Raw genomic sequence first — 19,452 nt, 5'->3', positions numbered from 1 at the left:
CCTAGCTACCATCGCTTGGGGAGGTGGCGTTGCTACAGCAACGCGGGGGGCATGGGGGGGACGGGACCCAGCCATCACTTTTAGAAGCATCTCCATGCCCGTGGTGCGGCGCCCCTCCTGTAGACAGGGCCTGAGGTACCGCTCAGCCAGTCCCTCCGGCTGTTCGCCCTGGTCACGTGAGAACACGGGTACGAACGTGAGCCCAGTGGGGCAGTGCAGATGAGCCCCCCCCCAGCCCTCGCATTCGGTGTTTGTACAGCGCCTAGCGCCGTGGGGCCAGCACTGGGGCTGCCGGGTAATCCTGCAAGACAAGTAATAATGATAACGATGCTAACAGGGATTGCAGCTGCAGCCTACCGCCCCCTTTTGCAGAGAAAGTGACGCAAGGTGGGGAGCCTTGATCAACCCCAACCGGGGGAGTTTATTTTGTGGGTGCAGCAGGAAAGCATGCCACATCCCCTATTCTCCCCTGAGCTCTGCCCCTGTTCCCCACATCACATGACTTCACTGAGCCACCATCAGTTTAGCAGCCCTGTGGGACTGTCCAAAGGCCCCGAGCCAACCAGGTGCACAAGGCACACGAGTGTCATCATGGGAATTGCCCTAATGCACCATCCAAGGGTCCATCTCGCCCAGGGCCAGCCCAGGCAGCTGCTCAGGACGAGGTCAGATGTTGGAACAGCCTGGCCCACGCGGGAAAGTCCGGCTGCTAAAAAGCCAACCGACCAGTTAAATAAAAGCCGAAAGTCTGTTCCTTGAATATGCCGCTTTATTGCCAACATATAGACCTGTACGTCGGCGAGGGCTAGTTCCAAACCAGGTGGTTTTTGTGGTTTTTTTTTTAGTTTTGCATGTTCCATATACATGGCTGACCTTTTACAACACATCAAGGGAAAAAAATGACACATGCAGAAAGGTTTTAAAAATTCAACACGGTTACAGCACTTGGTGGTTTTCTTCTGGGTTTTTTCAAATGAGCGAAACTTCTTAAAAAAATCCTTATAAATTCTTTGTAATATGTTACACATTTAAAGACAATATTTACACACACAAAATGAAAACAAAAAGAACTTTACAGCAATTATTTGCATAAAGTAAGAACGATGCATAAACTGGAGTAAGGTTTTTTTTATTTTATTTTTAAAATCCCCCCAAGGCCTCTCATTGGAATGGCTGCAGTGTGGAGCGGAAGATGCGGCGTGGCGTCCCTTCCGAGCCCCCGCGCCGTAGTGGGCAGCTAGACGGTCACTGCAGAGACAGTCCCCCTAGTTCATTAAGACAATCGCCTGGCACGGGGCTGGGCTGCAGTTGGCTTTTTTCTAAACACAGAGACGGGTGCATTGGATTTGGCGGGGGGAGGGTTGTTTTTAATTTTGACCGAAAAGGGACCCCCCCAAATTATTACAAATAATATAGCAGCATGAAAACACAGTTTACCATTTTCAAGAGGAAAAATATAAACAACTGCAAAGGACGACGGACGCTTGCTTGCTTGGTGGAAAGTGGGACTTTCTCTGCATGGAATCAATACGCTGCCCGGCCCCAGTTACCCGGGATAAATGATCTCATGCCAATGTCAGCTCTCCTGACGCGGAGCAATGCAAAATCTTCCATGGCACTATGTTTGTAGCGAGAGACAGGCCGCCAGGGCTAGCCAAATTCCAGTTTACATACGATCAGCCTTACCTACCTGCAGCGCCCCTCCAGGTCCCATTGGATCCCTTCGCCCCGGCCCAGCCCGCCCCGCGCACGCTGGTACAGCTGCTGCGACCCCCCCCCCGAAGGCGGCTGCATCGCTTGCGAAAGCGCTTTGAGCCGACAGGCAGCGATCGGTGCCCCCAGCTGGGCGGGTGGCCCAAGCGCTGGGCTGCTGGCGGCGTGACGGAAAACAAACCACAAACGAGGCCGCTGGCGTCTAAGGCGAGGTCAGCCTGGTAAGTTCCTGGGTGAAAAGAGCAGGGGAGGGCGAGGGGAGTTTCGCAGGGTGGACACGCTCCTCTCGGAGGGGTTTGAACGCTGCAGCCCTTGTGCCGTCCACATGCTCTGCAAAGTGCTCCGGCAAGCCCTGCAGTCAAACTCAGTTCTTGCCGGGCTCTAGGAAGTGTCCGCTCTCTGCGGGAGCGCGCTCTGGCTCCCAGCCATGGGGTGCAACCCTATTGAGCACGGCAGGTGCACGTGGCCCAGCTGTTCTGGGCAGGTGGGGGGCAAGGATTCAGGTGGGCACCGAGGGGCAGCCAGTGAGTGCTGGGGGGGAACCAACCGTGCGGTGAGACACAAACAGGCCAGGCCTGTCGCTGGGAACGTGTGGGCCAGGAGGAAGCGAGCTGGTGGGGCTAAAAGCCGGGCTGTGCAAGGTGGTGACTGGGACTGAACAGCCTGGGGAACGGGCACTGTTGCTTTCGCACCCACCTGGCACCGGGGCTGCAGCATTAACACTGGGCTGCCCACATGCTCCTCCCCGGCTCGGGGCCGGATGGCACCAGTGGGCCCTATGGGTTTACCCCGGGCCATTTCCCTGGTCAGCGCTGCTAGCAAGGGCCTGACTCGAGAGATGGAGTCTCAGTCACGTGAGCCCTGACTTCTCCCAGCGCCGTGCACCACGGGACCTGGGCCTGGCTGCTCTCTGCAGGGCCACTTCTGGGCCCTGTGCGCACCCGTGCCGCTCGCTCACACCCGGCCCAGCCCAGCCCTGCTTCTCAAAAGGGCTGCAACCTGCCTGGCTGGGTCACCTAACGCTCCTGCTCCCAGCTGCCTCCTCCACCTGCTCGCCAGGGGCTGCCCAGCCAGGCTGAGCCTGCCAAAGACCCCCCCAGCCCCGCTGGGAGTGCCCGATTCCCACCGGACGGCCGAACCTTGGGCGGCTTCGCCCCTCTCAGCCTACCTGCTAGGCAGCATGAGCTGCTGAGTGTGAACCCCCCATCCAGACACAGGGGCAGGAGGCCTCGGGCCGCAGAGGGTTGTGTCCGGGGAGGAAGGGCAGCTGCCGAGTGCTCGGGGCTGAACTCTAGGCCCCAGTGACGCCGGTGGATTCCTCCCTCCTCCCCGAATGTTCCTGGCTGGCCCACGTACCTTCCCTGGCTGGATTTCCCTGCCGCACACAATGTGGGTAGAATCACCAGCAGCTACACTGGCGGGGTGGGGGGGGCTTGGGGAAGGGTGACGGGCACGCCGGGGCGGTGGGCGTGCAAGGAAAACTCCCACGCCTGGAGGGGAATGGGCCACTGGAAGCTCCTTCCCCTGTGGCTTTGCAGGCTGGCAAACAACAGCACCACCTGCCCCCGGGACCTCCTCCCTGGCAGAGAGCAGGACCTGGCCCGGCCTGGCACAGGGGAGTGGCTGGGGAACAAAGGGCCCCTTGGCACGAGGGCCATTTCCCAGCATTCACGCGAGCGGATCCCGCACCTGGTGCCAGCGGGCGTGTGTCACGGAGCACATGTGCCAATGAAGCCAACACACCTACAGCTCCCCATTACCCAGCGCTGACTCACGCTGGACACAGGGGCACCCCAGGAACGGGCTCCACGGGGCACAGCCACGGCACACACGCTCCCCCTGGACTGCCCCGGGGGGAGGGGGGAAACCGGTTTGGGAAAGGGGGGCCCCACTCTGGGGCAGGCAGGACGGGCTGGGACTGGGGTGCCAGGGACCCTGTGTTCGAAGCCACCCCACGTTTCCTTGCACAGGGGCATGTTCTCTGAGCCGAGGGGGGCTGGGGGGGCCCAGTAATGTGATGCCAGAGCTGTGGCAGCATTTCAGAGGCACCAGCTCCGGCTGCGAGGCGGTTTGGAGGCTGGCAGCGGGGGACTGGCAATGGTCTCATGGAAATCGGAGCATCCTTCCCCCTCCCCCACCTCCCGTGTCAGGGGGGAGCAGCCCTTGGCAGCAACCGCGGGATCCCCCATCAAGGGGTGGGGCAGCGAGAGCCAGGCACACTCCGCCTGGTGAGGTCTGGGGGGGCAGCAGAGAGGATCTGGCAGCCTCAGGGACCCCACAGCCATGCAGGGAGATGTGCTGGGGGGGCCGTGAGGCCGGGGAGGGGTTGCCTGTCAGGCCAAGTGCTTCCTGTGGGTGCGCGGTGACCGCCCACCCGTCCCAGCTGCGGGCTGGACCCAAAGGGCTGGGATCCTGGCTCTGTGGCGAGGCCGGGACGCTCCGAGTTGCGGACGTTCCCCCCCCCAGGGGTGGGGGAGTCTTAAAAAGGGAGCCAAATTAAAGAGACCCACGATTAAATCCACAAACCAAGGGAGGGTCGTTCAATTAACGCCACGCCCAAGCGCCGGCTAGGCAGCGCGGCCAGGGCAGCGAGGGGCCGTCTCCGGCAGCCTCGGGAGCCCCGTGAGAAAGGCCAAGGGACGCTTCAGGGGCAAGGCCGGCAAAATCAGGGCAAGTGGCTGCTCGCCCCTCGAGGGAGCTCCTACCTCTGTGCAGCGCCTGGCACTGGGTGGATGGGGAACCGCCCGGAGACGGGTCCTCAGCCTTCGCCACAAGAGGCCCCACAGGGGGAGAAAGGGATGGCGGGGAGGGAAAGCAGAGACAGCCAGACCTCGGGGTCTGGAGGGGGTTAGAGACACTGGTGGAAGCGGAAGGAAGCTGCGCGCGTGGGAGCCGGGCCCCGGTCGCCAGGGTTCCCCTCCGGGCCCCTACTGTGCTGCTGCTCGCCGGCGCCGCCCTGGTGGCTCAGTGCCGAGGACGAGGAGGGCCTGGCCTTGGTCGACTCCAGGCTGCTGAGGCCCGAGTCCTTGTTGTCTCTGTGCAGGTCCCTGCAGGAGGCGCCGGCGTCCGGGGGGCCGAGCTCGGGACCCGCGGGGGGCCCCGGGCCCGGCGCCTGCTGCTCCTTCCACTCGTTGAAGTTGAGATCCTTCAGGCCGCCGGGCACCACCACCGTGTGGCGCCGCCAGGAGCTCTTCTTGCGCCGCGTCTCCGGGGAGTGCGGCTTGCGCAGGGGCACGGCCAGCATGTCGTCGGCCGAGCCCCGCAAGCGCAGGCGGATCTGCTCCGTCAGCGAGGGCCTGGCCGGGGCCCCGCCGGCCCCCGGGGGCCGCAGGGACTCCTGGCTGCCCTGGGCCGACGACTCGCTGTCCGGCCGGGGCCTCGCCAGCTTCCGGCGGGCCAGCGTGTCGCACTGGATGAGCCGGTGGGAGTTGAAGGAGGCCCGGGCGAGCTTCTCCTTCTCGCCGCTCTCTGCCTCGGGCCCCTGCCCGGCGCCCGGCCCCGCTCTCCCCGGCAGGAAGCTGCTCTCCGTGTCCGTCTCCACGTGGCTGAACTCGCTGCGCTCGTCGTCCGCCTCCTCGCCTCGGCTCTCGGCCACCGACTGCACCTCGGAGCACAGGCTGCGGTCGATGGTGGACAGGGTGGAGTAGCCCGAGACGATGGACCGGGCGTCCGGCGCCGGCTCCCTCGGTCCCGCCGGCTCCTCCACGCCCGTTCGGCGACTCGGAGCATCACGCTTTGGGCCTGGCTCTCCGGGGGCTGCGCTGCGCCCCGGCCCCTTGGCCTCTTCCTCCTCCGCGCCCCCGTCCTTGGCCTCCTCCGCTCTGCCTTTGCCGGCGCTCTTGGTGGCCTCGTGCTCCGAGTCGTCGTCCGTGCTGCTCCCCAAACGCTTGGCCTCCCGCCGCTTCTTCCTCTTGCGGTTGACGGCGGCGATGAAGGAGATGGCGAGCAGCTCCTTGTTGTACTGCTCCTTCCGGGGCGCCCCCGAGCTCTGCTGGAGAGAGAACCCCCCCGCTTAGTGCCACAGCCCGAGCCCGTCTGCGCCCCAGGTCCCGGAGCCAGGCTCAGCTCGCGCTGCTTCGCACCGAGCGCTTGGGCCGCCGCCCTGGCCGCAGCTGCCCTGCCGCAGCAGTGCATTCTGGGAAAATTGAGGGTGTCATCCCATCATGCCACGGTGCATTCTGGGGGGGAAATCTAGGCCACTGTCGCATATTGCTGCAGTGCATTCTGGGACAACTCGAGGCCGCTGGCCCATATTGCTGCAGTGCATTCTGGGAAATATTTCAGCCACTGTCCCATATTGCTGCAGTGCATTCTGGGACAAATCGAGGCCGCTGGCCCATATTGCTGCAGTGCATTCTGGGGCCATGGAGGCTGCTATCCCGGTCCAGTGCCCATCTCTCAGGGCACAGGATTGCATGTGCCTTCCCACTCCTACGTGTCCCACCCAGCCAGGAGCTGGCCAGCCCCATGGACCCAGCAGAACCACCAGGACAGAAGCTAAGAAGAGCTAAAGCCAGCCCTGCTCATGGGAAGGGGCCTTGCTCAGGAACCCCACACAGTTAGGAACCATGTCACATGTCGGCAGGAAACATACGTGGGGTGAACCAGGTTAGAATTCTGGATACTGCAGAGACATGCACAGCCCCTGGTCAGGATCAGGGCCCTGTCGGACTTGGCAGATCTGCTCAGAGAAACTGGCCAAGACACTCCCTCCCCTAAAGGATCTAAATAGACAAGGGGGAAGAGGAGAAACTGAGGCAGAGAGCGAGCAGGCTGAGCCAGGAACAGAAATCAGCTGTCTTTAACTCTCAGGCCAGGGCCCTACCACCATCCTGTGATTTGCAAGGTCACCTTGAAGCTTTCTCCTGCCTCAGACCCAAGTAAACCCCGCGACCTCCCTCCCTCATGCAGAGTTGGCAATCCCGCTCTCCCGTCTGGCTGCTCTCCGGAAGACAGGACAGCACGGCCCCAGGACTGAGGTGGGAAGGGCCACGCGAGGCATTAGCTGCTGAGCTGCTCTGTGCTTTTACAGCAACAGGATGTATTGGTAAAACGCCGATTTTCCACCCTGGGTTTCCTGTCCCTTTCGCTGGAGATTTTAGCACACACAGGACCCCCCCCAGACTCCAGAGTGTCCCTCACACGGGAGTCCTTACCTTCGATTTGGCAGAGCTGCTATTGGTTGAATCTGTAACACAAAAGACAGAGCAGGGATTAGGGAGGGCGGGGGAGGTCTTTACTAGCGTGGGGGGGGGCTAGGGGGCGTGCGGGCATCACAGCAGAGGGACATTTCTCAAGGGCATTCGCCAAGCTCTCCCTCCACGTGCGGCTCTAATCAATGGTACGATCAGCATCCAAATGGATCCAGCAACTGGCAGCAGGGCGCCCATGCTGGGAAATTAACGAGGCCCAGGTGTAGCTGTCAGGAGGGGCGCCAGGACAGCGGGATTTTGGGCACTTTGCAAAAAGTCCCAAAAGCCCTTGGTTTCAGGCCGGACCAAACGTTTCGATTTCTGACCATTTTTAAACATGTTTGAATTTATTTTTTAAATAAAATTTGAGGAAATTTTGAAGAAAAAATGCATTTGGAAGGGAAAAATCGAAAGGATTTGTCAGATTTGTTTTTCCCGCTCAAAACGAACAATTTGGCAAAACGGACGCGAACTTGTCAAATGTTCCAGCGCTGCCGATACCAGAAAAGAAATTTCAGCCACAATATTTCGCAGCTCCAGCCGGCCGAGCCACGGAGGTTCACGCGCCTCTGGGCAGCGGCTGCCCCAGACTCAGGGGGGAGCTTTCCGGGGATCTCTGATCCCACAGAAGGAGCTTCCAGGAAGTCCAGTGATCTCCGGGTCCCTCTGTCCACTCGCGTGCGACCCGCGCGCACCCCGCTCACACAACCGCTGGGTTAATCACAGCACGGGGGAAAAGTACAGAAAAGGAAACGAGAAAAAAGAACCACTGTGACGAAGTGGGACTGTTCTTAATGTTTCCTCTGAATAGTGTGGGGGTGCCTCAGTTTCCCCTAGGCAGTTCTTAAGTATCTAGGTGGTGGGGTAAGGGTGTATGATCATTGCAGTGCCCTAGAGGGCATGTGTGTGCAGGAGTCTGGACACAGAGAATGGCCAACACCCTGTTTCCTGGCAACTGATGGCCTGGGCCCTTCCCCCCTGCAAGGTGAGAGCTGAAGGGTTGGAGAACAAAGGAATCAGGTGACCTCCTGGCCCGGGAAAGGAACAAAGCCCAGAGGAGGAGGGGCTGGAGGGGTTTTTCAGTTTGGGGCTGGCTGGGACATGGAGTGAAGTGCAGACGTGGTTGTCTGGCTCACTGCCCCCCAGAATGGACCCAGCTGAGGGGTCCCGTTCTCTGCACCTGCAAGCTCTGTTTTAGACCATGTTCCTGTCGTCTAATAAACCTTCTGTTTTACTGGCTGGCTGAGAGTCACGTCTGACTGCGAAGTTGGGGTGCAGGACCCTCTGGCTTCCCCAGGAGCCCCGCCTGAGCGGACTCGCTGGGGGAAGCACACGGAGAGGCAGAGGATGCTGAATGCTCCGAGGTCAGACCCAGGAAGGTGGAAGCCGGGTGAGCTGTGTGTCCTGAAGACAGTCTGCTCACAGAAAGGCGACTACCCCAGAGTCCTGACTGACTTCATGGGGAGCAGTTCCAGAGCATCGCCCAGGGACTCCGTGACAACTGGTGGCAGCGGTGGGATATACTGCACCCCGTGGATGGCGCTTCCTGCAGTAAGTGACTGGGGAGCAGTAACACGAAGGGGGATTGCCGAGGACCAGGCCTGCTGAAGGCTCAGAGAGGAGCGGTTTCGGGGGGCGGTTAACCCCTGGGAGTGTGTGACCAGCGAGAAGGACTGTGCAGTAACAGGGTTCCCCTGGGGATTGCAGCGAGCAGTCCAAGGGGCGGAGGAGTCTGCAGCTCGACCCTGGCAAAGAGGTGGTGACCTCGAGAAGGGCTGGCACACTAGGGGTTCTCCCTGGAAACCGTGGGGAGCTGAGAACACACGGGCCTGTGAGTCCACAACAACTTGGGAGGAGCGGAGTGATGGCCTGTCACCGTCTCCTTAAGGAGGACATTGTAACCCTGTGCAAAAAGAGAGGGTTGAGCATTGGAAAGTTCACCAAAGCAGAGTTAATCGTGCAGCTGGAGGAGGATGACCGCTCTAAGGAACAGATTCCTGACCCCAACTGGGGCTATAGCAGGATCTGGGAGCAGCTGGAGCGGGAGCCAGGCATTGCCAAGACTCCTGTCTCCGACCAGACGAGGGTCTTCACGATCGGGTTCCCCATCGGGGGATCGAGACGGACGGGATTGGAGCTGAGTCTGAGAGAGCAAGAGGACCGTGGGACACAGCGAGAGCCCGAGAAAGAGCTGCAGAAGCAGCAGCAGCATGAACTGGCGGTGGTGGGGCGGAGAGGCCTACGGGACCTCCCCAGGGTGAGTGGGGATAGATCCCGGGGGGCCAGTTCCGCAGGGAACCTCGAGACTAAATTGCTGCCCCTAGTTAAGGGGGGGGGTGTGGATGCCCACCTCACTGCCTTTGAGCAGGCTGGAGATCTGAACCAGGGGGACCCTGCGGAAAACCCCGGTGTCTAGCTCCCTTGCTGGGTCCCAAGGCCACAGACTCCATCAGCCAGATGGGTGGGGAGGCGGACAGGCTCCCACTCCTGACCCCAACCTATATGTCTGTGTGGAGTTCCCTGGGGTCGGGCCCCTCGGACTCCCAGTGGGAGCGGAAGGTGATGGTCAATGGGGAGACATTCCTGGGGTGGCGAGATCCTGGGACAGAGAGAACTGGTGTCAGACCCTGGGTGGTGCAGCCTCAGAGGCTGAGGGCCTGTGTGAGCTGGGTGAGGGTCCCAGGGACGAAGCCCCTCGCCCTGCCTATGGCCCAGATCCCTGTGCAGACCCAGGAGGGGTTGGGCTGGCTGGCCGTTGGGGTGCCCCAGGACACCAGCTGCGAGACCCTGTTGTGGGGGGACTGTGTCTCTTTGGGACAGGATCCAGGCCCTGCTCCTGTAACTGCCAGGGGTTTGAATTTGAATCCAGGGAACCAATCGGTGGAGAGGGAAATGGTCAGTGAAAATGCAGATGACCTGGCTGGCAGCAGGGAGGAGCCGCTAGGCTCAGGCTACCTGCCTGCCTGTAACCAGACCCCTGGGACTCGGTGGGACAGAGAGATGCTCCCTGCCCCCTTGCACACCAGACTGGGGACTCTCGCTGGCTCTGATGCAGTGAGGAAAGCAGTGGCCTGCCCCCACTGGGACAGCAAGGGCAGTGCTGAGCACAGTGGGAGCTGAGACCCCAGCTGAGTGGGGGGAGACACAGGCAGGGCAGGGGATCTGTGGGGAGTGGCAAGGTGCTTGGTAAGGGAAGTTTGGATGAGCCTAGGCAGCCTTGTGAGCTGATGGCTGTGTCCAGTCAGCAGGGTGGGAAGGCGAGGAGAGTGGAAGATGAGAGTCCCTGGACCTTACCTGTTAGCTGGGTGGAGAATTGGGACAGTGAAGGAAATGGGTCTCTGTCTGTCAGGGGTATTGACTTGCCTATGGAGGGAGCTACCCTGATCTCCAAGCAGTTGTCTGTGACCAGCCTTGTGTGCTGGGACAAAGGGAATGAGATCCCAACCTGTGTGTCTGGTAAAGGAGAAAGTGTGTCCGGCTCTTCTTGGTCTGTGGAGCAGACAGAAGGGGCCTTTCAGCCTGTGATGGTTGAGGGTCATGCAGTTGTCTCAGAGCTGGTTCTGGATTCAGCTAAAGCCCAGGAAGGGAAGGGTCCTAAGTTTCTGTCTGCTCGGGAGAATGGCCCTGTAACTAGGTCGCATCCAGTTAGGGTCTATGTAAAATCCCCGAGACCAGACAATTCTGGTGCTTGTATTTTGCCTGTTGCTAGTGTGTTGTTGGAAAGGGTGTAGCAACTCTGTCTAATCAGGGTGAGATCCTAGCCAGGGCACAAGGAGAGCAGGAAGGTGATGTGATTGTGGAACCTACTGAGGGTGTGGAAACCTGTAGCAAGAAGGAAAAGATTCCGGAACTTGTGTGTGGCAAAGGGAAGGAGAATGCTTCTAACCTTTTATCTAGGAAGTCTGTAAGTTTGCATGAAAGGGGATTGTGTAGGAATCCGCCTGATGGGCCAGAGGTGATTCTGGATGTAAGGGAGACCCAGAAAGAGTCTGTAGTTGCTCAGGAAAGTGTTCCCCTAGAGCAAGCCCTAGGTAAAGAGGGTAAGAGCAGAATTTCTGGGAGGGGGTGAATTGTTGCATAGAAAAGCCCTCGGGAAAGGAATCCTCATGGAGTCTTTGCAAGCAGTTTACTGCCACTGAAGGGTGTGAAAGTGATTTAATCAAGAAAGTTTAAGTTCCTAACAGCCAGAAATTTTCTGTTGTGAATGGATCCACTGACTTTCCTGTTGAAGGATCCAGTGTGGAGAGCTTTGAGAAGGTCTCAGATGGAGTGAAAGCTATTAAGAAAGGTATACCGTCCTATAACCAAGTGGCTGTGTTTGGCCAGCTTGTTGGGGAGACAAGGTTGTTGGGAAAGGGATGTCTCCATGCTAGTTCTGTAAGTGAACAGTATGTGGCCCAGGTCAAGATGGGGGCCCTTAACCAAGAGAGCCCGAATTGCAGCCCTCCAGACTGGAGCTCTGGGAGAAAACCCAATCCCAGTTTGACCCCCTGGGGTTTTGGGGTGGCCAAAGGGCATGGGCTGCAGAAACCTTCCCACATGCAGCCTGCTAGTGCTATCGACCACCCCCGACCTAAGGGAGGGCGTGAAACTGGAAGGGCCTGGTGTAACTCCTACCAAGGAACGGGAGAGATGCTGGGGCATCCATGGGAACATTGGTGGCTTCAAACTTCCCCAGGTCACCGGGTAAAGTGACCCCGCTCAGTTCGATCTCGAAGGGGGGAGAGATGTGACGAAGTGGGACTGTTCTTAATGTTTCCTCTGAATAGTGTGGGGGTGCCTCAGTTTCCCCTAGGCAGTTCTTAAGTATCTAGGTGGTGGGGTAAGGGTGTATGATCATTGCAGTGCCCTAGAGGGCATGTGTGTGCAGGAGTCTGGACACAGAGAATGGCCAACACCCTGTTTCCTGGCAACTGATGGCCTGGGCCCTTCCCCCCTGCAAGGTGAGAGCTGAAGGGTTGGAGAACAAAGGAATCAGGTGACCTCCTGGCCCGGGAAAGGAACAAAGCCCAGAGGAGGAGGGGCTGGAGGGGTTTTTCAGTTTGGGGCTGGCTGGGACATGGAGTGAAGTGCAGACGTGGTTGTCTGGCTCACTGCCCCCCAGAATGGACCCAGCTGAGGGGTCCCGTTCTCTGCACCTGCAAGCTCTGTTTTAGACCATGTTCCTGTCGTCTAATAAACCTTCTGTTTTACTGGCTGGCTGAGAGTCACGTCTGACTGCGAAGTTGGGGTGCAGGACCCTCTGGCTTCCCCAGGAGCCCCGCCTGAGCGGACTCGCTGGGGGAAGCACACGGAGAGGCAGAGGATGCTGAATGCTCCGAGGTCAGACCCAGGAAGGTGGAAGCCGGGTGAGCTGTGTGTCCTGCAGACAGGCTGCTCACAGAAAGGCGACTACCCCAGAGTCCTGACTGACTTCATGGGGAGCAGTTCCAGAGCATCGCCCAGGGACTCCGTGACAACCACGCCCGGCTGAGAAAGGCCCAGTCGCCGGAGCCCCGGTCATACACCCAGCAGCCGGATGGGTCCTGCCAGTGGCGTTAACGGAATGGAGCCACAAGCCCAGGACGGACGGACGGGGTGGAAAGGGACAGTGGCGCGATGGGAGAACACAGGAGGAGTTACTCCGCTGGCACCTGGGGCTACGGAGGCTGGTTCCGGGGAGCCCCAGGCAGGATTATGCAGCGCTCACGCGCCTCAGGGCAAACCAGTCTCGTGACACGTGGGAGCTCTCTCCTCTGATGCTCACTGAGCTCAGGTTAGACCCAGAGGGGCCTGATCCCGATTTACACTGGGCCCCCTTCGCACCGATCCCTGCGGCCAAATGGTTATCACGGACGCTCCAGGCGGTTCAGACTCGTGGCCTGCAGGGCCAAAGGCACAAGCTCCTACCGCTGGCCCTAAAGAGGGGGTCTCCTATAGCTGGGAGCAGCCACCAAGGCAATGCCTCCCCCATACTACAGCAGGGAGATTTTTAGTGGGGGGGACCACCGGCAGATCCCCGATGGTGGAAACTCCATCTGAAGTCAGGGGGCAACGCCCATTCACACCAGCCAGGGACCCGAGGCCGTGCGCAGTGAAGGGCCAACGCGGCAGGATATTGCCCACGGGCTGTCTGCTCCAAACCCGAGCTCAGCTCTCTCGCTGGGCTGGAGGAGGGGCGAGCCCCAAGGAATGCACAGGCAAGGGCCGTGGGGGGACTGTGTGTTAATCTGCAATGTCTCGCAAGCAGGTTAAGGGGGGGGGGGGGGAGGGAGAGGATGCACCCACCGCGCCAGCCCCCACTCCACCACACTGAGAAGCACAAGGACAAACACAATGACCCCCAGACACACCCCACCCCGGCGGAGGGATGGGACTCACGGCTGGTGATTATAAGAGAGGGGGCCAGGAGGGGAATGCTGAGCCCAGGGAGGATCTGGAATCCCAGCCCCCGAACCTGCAGCTAGCCACCACTGGGAAGAGCGAGCTGTGAACCAGGGGGGCTGGCGGGTCAGCCTGGGCTCCTTGGTTGTGGCGCAGGGGTCGTGTGGGGCTGGGGGGGACGGGGGCACAGCCGGGATGGGGCTGCGCTGCATGGCCACTGGGAAGGCTCAGAGAGGGGAGAGGCCAAGAGATGAAGGGGCATCTCTGCACCCTGGGCAGGCAGATGGATGAGGGTCTCCCAAGGGTCCACTAATGACCTCAGCACCCTGGGGTGGGTGGCACCAGCTGATCGGACTCCAGAGGGATCCCCAACACCCACTCACATGGCCAGGCTCGTGCTTCTGGCATTCACAGATTCCAGCTGGCAGGGCTCCCCCTGTACCCAGCTATGGCTCGGCTGATGCCAAGCACCGGGGACATGGGCACCAGGACCAGCAGGCCTCTGACCCGACGCTGCTGGGTGCTCTCAGGCGGGCAGGGTGGCAGAGGGGCCGGCGCTCCCCTGTGCTCCCTCACAGAGCAAACTGCATGTCAGCGGCAGGGCCCCCCATGTATCCAAAGCTGCGGGTGGATATGGGGGGCGGGGTCCAGATCATTCTTCCTCTGACTGCAAGAGGGACGAACCACACCGGGGGTGCCAAGCTGAGGGTCGTGACCTTGCAGAGGGGGAAAACGGGTTCCGGGGGGAGCATGCCCCCCTGCCCATGGGAAAGGTGGGTCATTGCCGAAAGAAAAGCCATGTGGGTCAGGTGCGCTGCGGCCAGCGCCGTGGGGTGGGAGTAGGGGGCGCTCTTCCCAGGGGGATCGTGCAGGGCTCCGGCTCCCCTCCTGCACCCGCTCTCTCACGCTCACCCGACGGAATTAGTGCGTGAGCAATGCACCCAGGCAGCAGCACTGTACCCGCTCTAGAGCTCCAGGAGATCCGCTGGAGGAGGAGGAGGAGGAGGGAGAAGAAGACAGCAGAGAGACGTTTAAGGAAAGAGCATAAAGAATCAACGTCATTTCAAAGCCGCTCCGCTCCGCACGCGCAGCTCGAGCCGGGGAGTGGGACCAGGCACAGGACAGAGGCAGCCAGTAGGGGGGGCAAATAAGCTCTGCCCCCCAGACCCGTGGCAGAGCTGCTGGGGCTGGCTGGCTAGTGAGGGAACAATGGGCAGCCCTGGGGTTTGATGGCTGGTACCTGGACTGTTCCAGGAATGGGCCTAGTGGGGGGCTCAGGGACAGCAGCTATCACGGAGTATATGCAGGAGAGGACCTGGGGAACTCACTGACACTAGACCAGCGTTTCCCCGCAGTAACACTAGGGGGAGCCCAACTGCAGTTGGTCACCAGCCCATGGCCAGTGATTGGCTCTTTGTTTTTCCTGGGTGCCAGCCTCCCCATCACACCCAATCCTCAGCAGTGGGCGTGGCCTGAGGAAATGCCCCTCCTCCTGCCCAGGAAGGCTCGTGCCCACTGCTAGACGGGCAGCTCCTGCGTCACTAAGGGCAAGTGGGAGCCCAGGTCCCCAGCTATCCTGCAGCTCATCAGCCCGCTTGCGAGGGGCATGCCCAGGGAGGGGGATGCTGGGGGTGCCCAGGGAGGAGGGGGATCCCCGGCTTGCCCAGCAGGGAGTGCCTGATGGGGAGAGCCCTGGCCTGGCCAGGGGCAGTGGCCCAGTAACTCCTGCGAGGTCACTCCTCCTCCGGTGCTGCCGGCTGAGCCCCGACGGCCCCCCCCACTTCCCCTCACCTGAGGCGTCCCCTGGCACCACCGTCCTCCCGATGTTGGGGAGCAGGTACTCGATGTTCGGCACCGACTGTGCCTCCTTCTCGTCCACAGGGGTCTGGAACGGCAGCCGGGGGAGAGCGGTGAGCAGAGCAGCCCCTGGGCCCAGCCCCGACTCCCTTCCATGCTGTCTGCCGAGAGCCCCCTGCCCCGCCAGCCGTGCTGGGCAGAGCCCCTCATGGGGAGCCGCTCGCCCTGGCGGGGTCCGTCCCCAGGAGCTCAGCGTTCCGGCCTTGGGCAGAGCGGGGCGCTGTTCACACACAGGGAACCACCTGGCCTCCCCCTCCACCCGGGTCTCCAGCAGGGGGCAGGAGAGAGGCTGCCCCCAGGCCGGTCTCGCGAGGGCCATGCATGCAGAGCTCAGGGGGTGCGTTCAGGGACCGGCTGTCCCCAGAGAGGAGCAGCCCTCCCACGGCTGGGACAGGTGCCCACCAGCGGCCAGGGAGCCAACCCCCCTGCTCCCCCCGCCTGGGACTCACCTTCTCCCCCTTGTCCTCCTTGTCGCTGAAGAACCAGTCCGACTGTGGGGGCAAGGAGAGGGGACGAGGGTCAGAGCGCAGCAGGATGGCAACGCTGGGGCTTTCCACACCGGGCCCCTCCTCGCAACCCCCGCCCCGCAGCACAGGGCTGGCATTGCCCGCTCCGGGGGGGAAAGAGAGGCAGGAAGGGGGGGGTGACTGGCTCCAGGTCGCCCGGCTACTGCCAGATTCATTCCCACGTCGCCCCCACCCAGCGCGGAGATCCAAATGCATGTCTCAGTCTGACTCTGCAGGCCCCTCCGCCCCACAGCCTAAGCCCCCTCTCCCTCCCCTCCAGCCTGCTCCACAGTCCCGGGGCACCCACCCTCTCCTCTCTGACCCTGCACACCGTGCACCGCATTGGGAGCTGAACACGGCAGATCCCGACCATTCAGAAAAGTCCAACCCCGACCCACTGATGTTCGGCTTCCAAGGAGGGACTTTTCCCTTCAGCTTGGTAAGATGGGCAAAGAGCGGGAGAAGCAGGGCGCCGGGAGCCCCTCCAGCCCAGGGGGAGCAGGGCACTGGGAGCTCATCCTGACAAGTAAAGCACAGGGGGGTGAAGTGGGTGGGGGATCTGGGGGCCAGGGGCCTGTCCTGCCCAGTAAAGCGCTAGGGAGAGCTGGTGGGGGCAGGGCACCGGGGGCCCGTCCTGCCCAGTAAAGCACAGGGCTGAGCAAGGGGCCGCCTGTCACTTACATGCTGGATGAGGGTCTCCACGATTTTGTAGCGGTCTGGCATGTGCGTCACCATGTCCGTCATGTTGTCCTCGGACGTCCGGACCAGCGTGGGGCCGAAGACCAGGGCCAGGTTCCGGGGCTCCATCTGCAAACAGGGCAGGGGGTTACAGTTCCGGCAGCCAGCCCCACTCCTGGGTCCCAGGAAACCCCATCCCGATGGGTACTATCACCCTGCTGTCAGCAGCCTGAGCCCAGCCTGCGCCTGTGGGCCCCCCTCTGGGATCGGACAGTCTCATGCCAAGGCCCTGGGCTGGAAGATCCCAGTGATAAAAATCACATCAATCCCCAGCCTGGGGGAATGGCGGGCAAACACCCTGTCCTGCCATCGGCCTCGCTGCAACCCGTCCTACCTGATCTCGTCAAACCCAGATTAGCCAATTAACTAATGAACTCACAGTCATTTTCCCAGCACCGGTGGGTTAGGGTGATCATCCCCTTCTTACAGATGGGGAAACTGAGGCAGTGGCCAACACTGTCACAGACAGGGACAGAACCCAGGAGTCCTGACTCCCAGTTGCCCACTCGAACCATTAGAGAACGGTGTCTCCCTCTCCACTTAGCTTTTGAGCTTTGCTTCGCAGTCCGGGAAAGGAGGCTATCCCAGCCGACAGGGCGCTAGTCTGGAGCTTGGGAGATCAATCCCCTGCTCTGCCACAGACGTCCTGGGTGACCTTGGGCAAGTTACTTAAGACACGTTTACGCCTGGAGCCGGAGGTGGGACCCCCAGCTCGGGCAGACACACCCACACTCGCTCTGATCATGACAGACGTGCCGTGGCAGCCGCACAAGCGGCAAGAGGGGCTGGCCGCCCTGTGTGCGATCCCAGCTGAGACCCCAGGTCCCCGTTCGGTACAATGCAGAGAACACGCAGCGCTGCTCAGGGACTCGGCTCTAGGTTTTCACGTCCACGCTCTGCTGAGGAACCTGGGGCATAGACCACAGAGCACTCGGGCCCTGGAGAGCACCAGGCATCCCGCACACAGAGAATCCGCGGCCCTGGGGCCGGGCTCACTAATGCCCAGGGCTCTCTAGCAGGGCAGGGGGGCTGGCCGGGGGGGGGCAGGTGGTGGCAACGATACCTTGTTCTTCTCGGAGTGGTCCGCGATGGTCTTCAGGTGCCCCACCAGGAACTTGAGTGTCTCGTAGTACTGTCCCGGCAGGTCCCGGATCTGGGGGGGCGCAGAAGCAGCATGAATGCTTGGTCAGCCACAAAGAGGGACAGCGACCCCCCCTCCCCATCCCAGCCTCACTCCTTCCTCACTAGGGCCCTCCTCATTCCGGATCGGCCCATCCATTCTTCCTCTACCCCCCATTGCACACACCTCCCCTTTTCCAGGCCGGAGGAGGGAGCAAGGCAGGATGCTCTGCACGCCCCCAGCCTCAGGACAGGCCTGGGATCCCCCCACGCTGGACAGGCCAAGCCTACCAGACAGATGGAAAGGGAGGGAGAATTGTTCCTGGGACGGCGGTGACACCGGCTCCCCACCCATGGGCAGGAGGTTTGGGGGCTCAGAGGATGACCCCTGCTTGACGGCTGTGGCAGGGGGACCTGCGGAGGGTTCCCACACCCAGGAGGGACCGACAGCCCTGAGGGAAGGGCCCTGCCCCACATGGGACAGGCTCTGGCCACTCGCCGTACCAGTTTCCGCAACGTCTTCAACCTCTCGCTGGCATCTTCGATCCGGTTGGCTTCGATGAAGTCGTTGTACTTATCTGAAAGCCAGACACGCAGAGAGAGGCCGGGTTCAATGGCACCGCCAAGCACGGCCCCGAGGGGGCGCCCCGGGGCAGTGCCCGCTGGGCCAGGGCCGGGGCCGAAGCCCCAGGCGGGTGCACTGCTAGGGACGCTGATGAGGGGTGGAGAAGAGAGGAGCCATCAGGCCAGGACGCAGGCAGCATTCAGGGGTGGGCACGCTGGGGCACGGGCACAGGGGTAAGAAGGAGGTGGGGCAGCAAGGGGGCTCTGGGTGACAGCAGTATCAGAATATCAGGGTTGGAAGGGACCTCAGGAGGTCATCTAGTCCAACCCCCTGCTCAAAGCAGGACCAATTCCCAATATTTGCCCCAGATCCCAAACGGCCCCCTCAAGGATTGAACTCACAACCCTGGGTTTAGCAGGCCAATGCTCAAACCACTGAGCTATCCCTCCCCCTAGTAACATGTACCCAGAAGGCTCTGAGCAGACAGATGGATCGTGGTGCTCAGGGATTGCTGGCAGCACAGGGCACATGGGTAATGCAGAGACAGCGGATGAAGGGGGGCAGTCTATATCTATGGGGCTCTGGGGGCTGCTGCATGGACACAGGGGTTCCCAGGGCAGATCGCCAGGCAGCGAGCGGAGCAATGTGCCAATGACGGGGTCACAAAGCCATCCCCCCAATGCAGCCGACACACATGGGCTCACCCCTGGGGCACCAGCGGGACAAGGGCTGCCTCCGTGAAGGAGTCCCGAGGCCACAGGGCCACAGGCGGGGGAGGGGGGACACGTCCAGTAGGGAGGTGTGGGTGAGGGGAGGGCTCCAAGCGGGCTTTAGTCACAACAGTGCAGCGAGTCAGAGGCTGCAGGGGAACGTGGTTACCACTGGGCAGCAGAGACACGCACCAGAGCCAGCCGCACTCTAAATCCTGATCCTAGGAGAGGCTGAGGAGTGTGTGTGTGTGTGTGTGTGTGTGTGTCCTCTGGCTCTGCATGCGTGTGAGAGAGAGAGAGAATCCTAGAACTGGAAGGGACCTTGAGAGGTCATCTAGTCCAGTCCCCTGCACTCAAGGCAGGACTAAGTATAGCATCCCTGACAGGTGTTTGTCTAACCTGCTCTTAAAAATCTCCAATGATGGAGATTCCACAACCTCCCTGGGCAATTTATTCCAGGGCTGAACCACCCTGACAGGTAGGAAGTTTTTCCTAATGCCCAACCTAAACCTCCCTTGCTGTAATTTAAGCCCATTGCTTCTTGTCCTATCCTCAGTGGTTAAGAACAATTTTTCTCCCTCTTCCTTGTAACAAGCTTGTATGTACTGGATAACTGTTACCATGTCCCCTCTCCATCTTCTCTTCTCCAGACTAAACAAACCCAATTTTTTCAATCTTTCCTCCTGGGT

The 19,452-nt window shown here is 60.9% G+C and overlaps 1 protein-coding gene across 5 annotated transcripts in view; it reads right to left on the bottom strand.

The window, feature by feature from the left end:
• Positions 1-751: 751 nt before the first annotated feature.
• Positions 752-19,452, bottom strand: part of ARHGAP23 (Rho GTPase activating protein 23) — a 132,743-nt gene continuing 114,042 nt past the window's right edge. For 4 of the 5 annotated variants that reach the window (XM_075123678.1, XM_075123677.1, XM_075123675.1 and 1 more), the window contains exons 18-24: positions 17,993-18,066; positions 17,433-17,522; positions 16,313-16,438; positions 15,575-15,616; positions 15,060-15,153; positions 6,870-6,901; positions 752-5,704 (exon numbers count right to left, since the gene is read on the bottom strand). In XM_075123678.1, coding sequence (XP_074979779.1) covers positions 4,562-5,704; positions 6,870-6,901; positions 15,060-15,153; positions 15,575-15,616; positions 16,313-16,438; positions 17,433-17,522; positions 17,993-18,066 — 1,601 coding nt within the window. In that variant the 3' untranslated portion in view covers positions 752-4,561. The remainder of the gene's footprint in view (positions 5,705-6,869; positions 6,902-15,059; positions 15,154-15,574; positions 15,617-16,312; positions 16,439-17,432; positions 17,523-17,992; positions 18,067-19,452) is intronic. The other variant, XM_048829719.2, reaches the window with a different exon arrangement.

This window comes from Caretta caretta, chromosome 27 (assembly GCF_965140235.1).
Source record: "Caretta caretta isolate rCarCar2 chromosome 27, rCarCar1.hap1, whole genome shotgun sequence".
Taxonomy (NCBI): domain Eukaryota; kingdom Metazoa; phylum Chordata; order Testudines; family Cheloniidae; genus Caretta; species Caretta caretta.
Note: the sequence above shows the minus strand (reverse complement) of the source record. Positions and strands in the feature narration are given on the sequence as shown.